Source organism: Armigeres subalbatus, chromosome 1 (genome assembly GCF_024139115.2).
Source record: "Armigeres subalbatus isolate Guangzhou_Male chromosome 1, GZ_Asu_2, whole genome shotgun sequence".
Classification (NCBI taxonomy): domain Eukaryota; kingdom Metazoa; phylum Arthropoda; class Insecta; order Diptera; family Culicidae; genus Armigeres; species Armigeres subalbatus.
The window spans coordinates 98,534,716-98,545,372 of NC_085139.1; the positions used below are offsets into that span (position 1 = coordinate 98,534,716).

At 39.1% G+C, this 10,657-nt stretch overlaps 2 protein-coding genes across 4 annotated transcripts; both read left to right on the top strand.

The window, feature by feature from the left end:
- The first annotated feature begins 7,799 nt into the window (after positions 1-7,799).
- LOC134227008 (N-acylneuraminate cytidylyltransferase-like) lies at positions 7,800-9,335 on the top strand. Of its 3 annotated transcripts, none has more exons than XM_062708390.1 (3): positions 7,800-8,399; positions 8,497-8,527; positions 8,590-9,335. In XM_062708390.1, coding segments are annotated over exons 1-3 (735 nt in total). In that variant the 5' UTR covers positions 7,800-8,398; the 3' UTR covers positions 9,293-9,335. The 3 variants fall into 3 exon arrangements, with proteins under 3 accessions (XP_062564374.1, XP_062564290.1, XP_062564205.1); XM_062708306.1 differs by having other exon boundaries at positions 7,800-8,159; positions 8,266-8,527; positions 8,590-9,332; XM_062708221.1 differs by having other exon boundaries at positions 7,800-8,527; positions 8,590-9,332.
- A 329-nt stretch (positions 9,336-9,664) lies between these two features.
- Positions 9,665-10,624, top strand: LOC134227163 (uncharacterized). Its single transcript, XM_062708511.1, has 2 exons — positions 9,665-10,117; positions 10,178-10,624. Exons 1-2 carry the CDS (start codon positions 9,755-9,757, stop codon positions 10,535-10,537), a joined length of 723 nt encoding a protein of 240 aa, XP_062564495.1. The 5' UTR covers positions 9,665-9,754; the 3' UTR covers positions 10,538-10,624.
- Positions 10,625-10,657: the final 33 nt, after the last annotated feature.

The following is a 10,657-nucleotide window of genomic DNA, read 5'->3' on the forward strand; positions in this document are numbered from 1 at the left end:
ACAGACAAAAAGAAAAATTGATATATACTAATGACATAGAAACTGGGTTGAACAACCCAAAGAATACAACAACAATCGATGGAACGTTGAACAGAAAAGACACAGTTAGCCAAATAAAAGAAGAAAATGAGCTCACTCAAATAGCAACAATAAACGAAGGTACCGACGCGACACTCAAATTATTTCGAACACTATGGATAATAAGTAGAGGAAAATTACGGAAAACAAACAGAAGACGAAACAATATTCATCAGCAAATATATACTGAATATGGGAAAAGGAAATGTATTAAGCAGTTTTCACAAATATGACGAAGTAATGTTACAGTTGCACAAAAACCTTGAATGGACACCCATCAAAGCCTTAGCATGAAACAGAACGGAATTATTATCTTTGATTACTCTAAAAATATCATGGACTTTGAAAATGGAAAGTATTTCAGACATCTAATACGAAAAAAATGGAAACATTAATTCAATTAAAGGTAATTGGTAATTATTGCTTTATTATGCAATAATCAAATAAATAAAAATAACCATAGGATAATTTACTAAATCATAACAAATTAAGTTAGGAACTTATAATTTTGCATACTAATATACATATGCTTATAGTACAACTAATAAATTTTCATTTGTTTTTTTTTTTATTTTAAAATGTTTATAAATACTATGAATTAATCGCAAGGATTGAGTATCATTTCAGAAGCACGCCTAAAGCCATGATCGATGAGGGGGGAGAGGTTGTAGCAATTTCTCAACCAAAACCGCCCTAAATACTAAAGAAGTAAGTATAACACGATAGACGTAGCAACAAGTATTTTGCAGGAAGAAATTTTTATTGAATTTATACGTCCCCAAAAACCTGCAGAAGACATTCATTGCTACAACACAAAGATAAATTTAATGGGAATAATACTGGGAAAACAAAATAATCGAAAAAAAATAATAATAATAGTAAACAAGGTTCATAATAAAATGTGATAAATATAATAACTTAAGCATGTGAAAAGGTAGCAAGGAATTAATACACAGGTCCTTATATTTGCAAAGTCTAATAATAAAAATTATAGGATAGTGAACTATTCACAATAATTTGAGAAAATTTAAATATGCACAACTTACTCGAGAGACGGTCGAGATAGCATCTATTGAAGACGAACAGACGACATCGGCAGAGAAGAAAGACATCAACGGCTCACGATATACATACCATAGTTAATTGGTATCACCGGAACGACGGGTCATACGGTGGGTTGAAGATCGAGAGTGTGGGGGATCAGGAGACAGAAGACGAAATATTCGGAGGTTATCAATGAAGGCGAACTCAACCAGGAAGTGAAAGGGTTAAATACATCATACGAAATCAACAATACGAATTAAAGTGACAAATAACAGGCGAAGACGGATGTGCATCATACGAAAACAAAAGGCGGATTCAACAAGGCGATTGGAGACAAGTGAATGACAAGACATTATACAAAGCTGAAAGCAAGGACATATTCAGGAGCATCATCATACACAACCGAAAGTGCAAGAAGAGATTTTAATTCAACCCTGGAGATGATTTTGGGAGAGTTAAAGTAACACAATAATGACGGAACGAGCAGATACAAGTCGCCTCACAAAGATAAAAACAACGTTAAGACGAAATTTTAGAACAATCAACAATTCAACAGTGTTCATCAATTTAACCAGACGGCCCAAAAAGTAAATTCAAAGCGGAGGTCCCAAAACTACAACGGAGGCGTGTCTGACACAAAGGTAACTTATCAAGTAATCAAAATCTCCACAAGCTGAAGCCAATACACAGCGAAAAAAAGCAACAACAAAGACTTCGAGACTTCGAGACTCGAGATATCACGTCAGATTTATACAAGTGGCCGGTACAACAGCAATTTTTGCACACAACAAACAATAGACATCATTTACCAAAACATCCTCATGGCTTGGCCAAAACAATTTCATCGAAGACTACAAATTTAGACGGCAGTACAAAGGTACCCACACGAGAGGAGCAGCTTAAGAGGCGAAACAAGTAAGGCATCAGAAAGCACAACGGCGATACGGAAGAATCAAACAGCAGACTAGGAACACACCCTGCGCTCGAGATTTACAACCAACCAAGTGATCAACAACACGAATGATTACGAGGACGCAAGAGCAACACCAAGTAAAGGCGAGGCGATTCGAGAAGGCATCATCAGGTAAGAAACTCTCGAGAAAGTTTATGTGCAAATATGAGAATACTTAAAAGATTAGAGGATTAAAATGGTCACACGACGAAAGAAAAAAAAAGGATATAACAGGGTGATTTGATAGATTAGAAGAACACGTAATAGATGCAGTATGGTCAGAAAAAAAACAAACAAACAAACAAAAAAATTGTAATAATAAAATAAGTTGATATAACACTAAGATACGGGTGAAAAATAATTTTGAAATAACATAAAGAGTACGAATTAGGGCAAAATATCTGAAAAAAATTGCTAAACGCATACAATTATATAGCATTAAAAGATTACAAGAAAAAAATAGATTGTTATGATAAATTAGAAGAATAATAGGGAACATGAAAATTACGGTGGAATAATTATATATATTAACTCAGAAACGTATCAATGTATTTAAATCTTGGTCAAGAGAAGCGTTGAAGAATAACAAAAAAATGTTAGCTGAACCATATCAAAGATCCAAAAGTAAACTTTGTAAGAAATTATTATTAAAAGAATTTATAAAAACACATACAGAACGAATAACATCAAGAGATTCTAACACTAAACTCCACCGAAAGTAAAGTTCAAATATGACAGATAATAGTTAATGATTGATAAACAACGGACCATTGAATGATTATATAATAGAAAAATATATATGTTTTTGGCCTACCCTAACAAGCGAAGGATCATTTTCTTAATGAACCTTCACCTCGTTTGTGGGAGGAGATGAACGGCCTTGAGATCCTTCATCACTCCTCATATCAGATCACAGGATATATCGTAGGAATCTTTAAACCAAACATAGAAGAAAGCGTAAAACTTTGAGACAGACTCAGCTGACCCATTTACTTGCGATCAGCTGATCCAAAACAAATTAAAATAAACGATCGTGCATACGGAATAATATACATACAAGAGGGCAAAAACATTGCCACTGGTGAGGGACCAACGCCCGGCGATTCACATAGGGAGCATCATATTTCAATTTTATTAGTGGCAATTATTGTACGCAGGGAAAACGTTCATTACCTTTCCCAACGTAATGGAACGACAAGTACGTTATTAAGGGTCAATGTGGCATAAAATCACTATTGACAATAGAATTCATGTTACTTTTGACCGTTTGACCGATATATTTACTCGGATTTTCCGGCGCAAACAATTGAGCATAATCTACTATATATGCTCAACTCGATGGGATGGAAGGATATGCACAGCCTTATGTGCCGACACCTTCCTAAAACAATTTTTAAATACTGATGGCAGTGAGATATTGTAAAAACAAGGCCGAATATATTCAATTACTTAACGCAAAGTAATTTAAGCAATCAACATAAATTTAAAATGTTGCATGTAGGAATTGTTGGGTTAATTTACTTTTCATCAATTTAAAAGTTATGTGAAATATCGCATACCCTTATCACGGTTTGGCGAAACCGTCGAAAACAGCTTAGTCAGATTTACTTAACTGGAGCGCGGTGGATTGACATGTTCAAACGTGCTCACATATTGGACAGTGTACGATATAGCGGTACATAGCCGGTACATAGCGTCATTGATGATGATGCATTGGCGCATATGTATAGGACACTAAGGAAAGAATTTGTTTGGGTGAGGAGCGCGGAATAATAACTTAGTCAAAATGATAGAGACAATAAGAGTCTTCATTGAATCTACATACACGTATACAGGTGTATTGATTTAAAGGGGTTTGTTGCCCAGTATGAAAAACAGAGAGAACATGATTTTGTTCTTACCAATATAAACTTGAAAAGAAATATTGATATTGGGGTCTTAGTGGTTCGGGAAAAGGAAGAGCCGACCCGAAGGGGTAATGATTCTTTAGGGAAAGGGGAATTTAATTCAAAGCCCAGTTGAAAGAAAGAGAAAAATATTGATTGATTGATTTTTAAGAGCATACTTAAAATCAAAGAGTAATACAAACGGTAGCTGTTAATTGATCGGCGGTATGGTACGCTGTTTTACAAAGAACCCATGCTGGGTTCGAATACTGATTTTTAAGTGAAGATTTTCACAACTCCGTTGGTTTAGTAGTATCATGCATTATGAAACATTTGGGACTTGTTGAACATTACTCTGTGAGACAGCAATGTCCAAGTTTAGGTGTAAAGAAAAGGGCAGGACTTAGAGATACTCATTTTATACATAAAAATATATGAATTAATACATTAGTAAATTGAAGTAGCCACTTGAATGTGTGCTCGAAATAAGAGAGTTTAAGAGAGTGGAAAGAGAACAGATTTTTTCCAAGAGAATTTTAAAGGGAACATCCAAAAAAGGGGGCAAAGTTTCGTAAAGTATGGAAGTCCAATATTAAGGCTGAATTAGCTAATTTATGACAAGAAATTAAATAACTATTGTATAAAATTTGGAAAAAAAAGAAGTTGTTTCGGAATTTATGGATTTTTCAAGTAAGCTGATCAAGCATTTCGTGCAAAAGAACTTTAGGGAGCATCCATAAAGAATGCAAGGTTGAGTAATGAATGGAAGCCAAAACTTGAGAATATTTACGAAGTTTAAATTGAAACCACATAGTCTGAATAGATTAATGTGGGATGAGGAAAATGGTTACGTTATTTAAGGATTCTTGGACCTTTCGTGGGGTCCAAAGTCCAGTCTGATGCAATTCATGAAATCATTATGAAATTCAGAACTCGGATTGACTATATATACCCTGCGCTTTTCCAAGCTCGGGGTCAGTCCCAAATATTCAGCAGCACCTTTATTGGAATTCGGCGCTTTCTAGGTTTCCCTAGCCGGCCTACCGAATACTCCAATTGAGCTCGGGGTCAGTCCCAAATATTCAGCAGCACCTTTATTGGAATTCGGCGCTTTCTAGGTTTCCCTAGCCGGCCTACCGAATACTCCAATTGAGTCAGGGTTGTCCCTTAGACACCTCGACCCTCGTGACTAGTGCACGAATCGAGATCTAAGTTTAAATTAATTAACTTCTTGAAAAAGATAAAAGTGAACAGTTAAATGTCCGTCGCGGTAAAATCGAGAATCGGTGTTAGAGTCTCTTGATAAGTATCGAAAAAAAGTGTTAGAAACTTGTGAAAACTTCATACGGAAAATAGTGCGAAATCCGTTGAAATGGATAATATTTGAGTTTAATTTCTAGGGAAAAAGTGTAATTATAAGAAACAAGTGTTACATAGTAGAAGAAAAGTATAATTGTAAGAACTAAATAGTGTTACATAAATAAAAAGGTCTTATTCCAATCGTAATTGAGTGTTTGAACAAGAAAAACCGAAAGACCAGTACTGCGCCGTCGGCATAGAACGCTTAACACATCGTAGAACGCTTCATATATCGTGGTAGAAGCGTCTTAATAATCCGCTCGGGACATTTGCACTCCATTTCCACTCCATTTCCACTTCGTTACAGTGGGCTGCGGGGACCTCAGTATGTAGATATAGAGGTCATTGCGGTTCACGCGCGGTGGTTGTTGTCGGGGTGCTCGTCTCCAACGTGAGATTATGATACGGACCGTTAGGTTACTATCATAGCTTGCGATCGACGGGTGGTGAGGTAGCCACCCTTGAAGTCGATGTTGTGTGTATTGACGTCAAGTGCGTTAGCATAGGCGTGAGCGTTCTCAATAGTCCCCCCCTGATGTATTGCTTAATTGCGGGCCGGGGGTACGGACTGGCGAAAGGGTTTTGGTTTTATTGGGTCGGGTAAGAGTTACATGACATACCCATCCCCACACTACCTGAGTACCTCCTCAGGTGTCTGGTTGCAGATTTCCGTTTACCCTTGCTCAAGAAAAAAAAAAATAGAGATGTCGTAAAATCCCGATTAATCGATTAGTTACTAATCGATTACTCTTGATTCTTGTCGATTATTGAATCGATTAATCATTGTATAGTAATCGATTCAAAATTAATCGATTATCACAACGATGAATCGATTAATCGAAATAATCAATTAATTTTCGACATCCTTATGATGTCGTAAAATTCTGATTAATCGATTAGTAACTAATCGATTACTCACGATTCATCTCGATTATTGAATCGATTAATCGTTGGGTAATAATCGATTCAAAATTAATCGATTATCACAACGATGAATCGATTAATCGAAGTAATCGATTAATCTGCGACATCTCTAGCCACACATTTTGGCAATCCTGCCAGGTTATTTGTTGGATCCTGACGCTGATTTCAAAAGGTGAGTTGAATTCAATTGTTAATGTGTTAATGTGTTAAAATATTTGTTGATAAAAAACCACAAGGCAATGGGTTTGTATTGCTACAAAAGCGCGTCTGGAAGAACGCTGCAAAATGGATTGTGGTTTGAAAATCACAAAGCGCGTCTGGAAGGCGTGACCGCTGGAAAATGGATTGTGGTTTGGAAAATCACAAAGCGTGTCTGGAAAACCGCTGGAAAATGGATTGTGGTTTGAAAAATCACAAAGCGCGTCTGGAAGATCGCTGGAAAATGGATTGTGGTTTGGAAAATCACAAAGCGCGTCTGTAAGACCACTGGAAAATGGATTGTGGTTTGGAAAATCACAAAGCGTGTCTGGAATGGATTGTGGTTTTGAAAATCACAAAGCGTGTCTGGAAGGCGTGACCGCTGGAAAATGGATTGTGGTTTGGAAAATCACAAAGCGTGTCTGAAAGACCGCTGGAAAATGGTTTGTGGTTTGGAAAACCACAAAGCGCGTCTGGAAGACCGCTGGAAAATGGATTGTGGTTAGAAAAATCACAAAGCATGGGAGTGGTTTGCAATACCACAAGGCGTGTCTGGGAGACTGCCGAAAAAAAAGTTGACAATCTAGAAAATCCCAAGAGCGGTCATGGAAGCACTTATTTTGATTAAAATAAATTTAGTTTGAAATGTATAACTTGGCGACTTTAGTGTACATGAGACTACCAGTTAAGCTAGTTCTATCGAAATCTGAGAGACATGGAGATCTATCGTATGCTAGCTATGATAGACTTGTGGGGAAAAATAGGGACAAAAGAATGAATCAAGATACGTTTTCGCTACCCATCATTGATCAGCCCACGACCTCCCTAAGAGTCGCGGTCCACAGTTTGGAACACATGTTCTAAGCGGTTGTTAGCAAGTTCAACATCGATATGTTGAAGGTCAGCCTGCTGGTATTACTATATATGAAGCTGATAGTTGGATTGAATGGACGGTATAAGATATTTAGATTATTACTACAATATAAAATGTTTTTTTTTGTGAGACCAATTACCAATTTAGTTTAACATTTAAATGATACAACCTACAAACTTGCATTTCGTTGTTCTGCGATTGAAAACCACGATGATCCGACAAGTTTATTTTAGAGTTCAGTTTTCAAAGGAAATCATCGGTTTCTCAAAAGCAATATCATCTTCGCCTCGCGCAAATAACTTTAAAAAAATCAATGCGTTCTATGCTAGAGGATTTTTTTTGCCTTTTTTAATGAGAGAAAAAGGGAAATGTGGGGTTTGAGTATATTACCATCAGCGTGTGATTATACATTAACACCTCAGCGTGTCGATCAGTGCGCAGCAAGCCATGACTCAGCCTCTTCTGGTCAGACCTCCGTGGCGTGCACACGCACCCACGGAGAGATGCTGTCATAACAATTCGCTCCGGCCATTTGGGGCCACACAACAGCTTTCGAAACATTTCCACGCTTAAAATGGTCAACCGTGTACTTTTCCCAGGATCTTTGTTTGCTTGAAAAAATGTACTAGCGCGCCGCAGTACTTCCTCCCGAGCAGCACAAGTCAGGCAAAATTGGTTGCAGCATCTTGTTTGTGACTAAATCTGGTCACATACGAGTTGCAGTAACCTAAGTGGAAAATGTGTGCTGCTAGGGCTGCTTCGAAGACATGTTGTTGACAATATTGGAATGAAAGCGTGTGTGCGACAATTCTAACGATTAATTCTGCGGATTCATTTACATAAAGTAATATTTTTGTGAAAGCATTATTGTACTGATGGGCAAATAATGAAGTCATTCCCGTTTTTTTTGTGCCCACCCGTTGATTCCGACCAATTCATGCGAAGCAAAGGCAATGGTGCTCATGCGCGTTCACGCACGCTACGAATCAAAACCATACAACAAAATTCCCCCTCATTCAATCTACTACACCATAGCTTTACTTTGATGAACTCAATAACGAGATCCAATAATCCATTTCCGCCAGTAAGTAGCATCTTTCACCACGCAATCTCAATACTAAACGACTTGAGTAATATCATGCGACTTGTTTTGCTTTTGGTGTTGTACAATTCACAACTAGTGTTCGGGTGCGCTCACGCGGAAAGTGCAACGTAAGTCTTCCTCATTACTCTTCAAAGCGCTCGCATTATGATTTCACTTGAATTCATTTCAGATGCCCAACATTGCCAGGAAACAGCTCTCAGGACAGTATCGTGGCACTGATCCTGGCACGAGGAGGGTCCCGTGGAATCCCGCTCAAGAACCTTGCCGTAATCGATGGACATCGAACACTTCTCATCCGAGCGCTGCACACCGTCCTCGAAAGTGGTGTATTTCAATCGATTTGGGTTTCGACGGAGGATGATCGAATTGCCGAGGCGGTTGAACGCGAATTTCCCAACAGCAGTGATGTGCGGGTTCATCGTCGTCCGATGGAAGTGGCTTTGGATCATACCAGCTCCATCGAATCGGTGCGACAATTTTTAGATCAACATGCGTGGGCGCAGAACGTTGCGCTAGTGCAGTGCACTTCTCCGTTTCTGAGGGTTGAGTACTTGAGAGAAGCCTTGCGTCGATTCAGGCTTATGGACGCGGATTGTGTTTTCAGCGTCACGAGAAGCTTCAAGCTGCGATGGAAGATCGGAATGAACGGCAAAGTGGTGGCGTTAAATTTTGATCCCGGTAGGCGTCCACGACGTCAGGATTGGAACGGCGAGCTGGTGGAGACGGGGATGTTCTATTTTGCAAAAAGGAAACTGCTTCTGGAGGGCTACTTTCAGAATGACAATTGTGAAGTGGTTGTTATAGACGATAAGGACGCAATGGAAATCGATACACCTTACGATTTGTGGTTGGCGAGGAAGATATTGGAATAAATGACAAATATTGCTGGGCAACTTTTGTTTGTTCTTTTGACAGCATGGCCTCCGATTCCATTTAATATTGAATCTGTATTGCCCACTCGATTATTCATGAAGCAAATATTTAAAACTGAATCAAATAGTAAATTTATAGTTTTACAGGAGAGCGCAATAACCTAGCGGGAATACCTGTCGGCTCCTCTCCCACAGTAGCACTGTGCATATCATCCTATCGCTGTACGTACACAGCTTGATATGATGAGAGTTGTTATTCGTAAATCATACGTCTGTTTATACAAACCACGATTGAACAAGTTACGGTAAGTTGTTGTTTCCGCTACTATAAACTTCATCGCTCTACTTATTCTACGAGATACCGATAAGAGAATTAGTTTTTGCTTGTCATCATCGAAAGACTCTCCTCAGTTCCGTCACAACTGTAGCGCATTGCACATCTCAATCAAGCTTGATTTGAGAATGCCCGCTTGGAACCGTCCGGATCATGTCCCTTTCCCTCATACGTGGCACACGTTCCAGGCAAGGGACCCCACCGCGGCTGACGATCGTTTGATCAACTATCGCGTTCAGGATCTTCCCCCGGAACGAGCCGAAGATGCCGTCCGGCACATGTGCACCTATTTTCTGAAAGATGAGCCCATCTGTCGAAGTCTGAAGTTGGTTGACGACCCCGTTGGGGTGCGCGAAATGTCGTTAGTTTGGGCCAAGGTGGCACGGCAGCGGTGTGCAGTTGTTTGTTTCCGCGAGGGGAGTGATGAGATCGTTGGCTTGAATATGCTAACGGTTGTATCGCGCGAAGACGATGCGAGTAGCGGCTCTAAGGTTAGTGTGTTGCGAGTTTTGTATTAATTGAAAGTTATCTCACATTAACGCCAATTGCAGTTCGAGAGCCCTGCAGTGAGAGATTTCGTAGACTCTACGCTTTACATGACGGACCAGGGAAAGCTGTTCGAAACGTACGAGGTGGATTGCTTTCTCTCGGCCTGGGGTCTGTCGGTCCATCCCACCTACCGGGGACTAGGAATTTCCACCGAAATAATCCGGGCGAGGATTCCATTTTGTCGCCAATTCGGTTTGAAGCTGAGTGCAACGGTCTTTTCGCATCCAGGGTCACAAGTACCCGCAGCAAAAGTAGGCTTCCAGGATGCAGTTGTGATACGATTTGTTGATTTGGCTAATCAAGGGTATCGATTAGCTGTGCCGGTTGAATACAATAAGTTAATGGTGCTGAAAGTAGAATGATGATATAATAAAAACGGTAGAGTGGATAAGCAATCTTTGAAGGGATGAAATTAATCGCTATATCATAATATATTTCTTTTTTATGAGGTTGCAGTTGATTGTATATTGTCACATTACCCA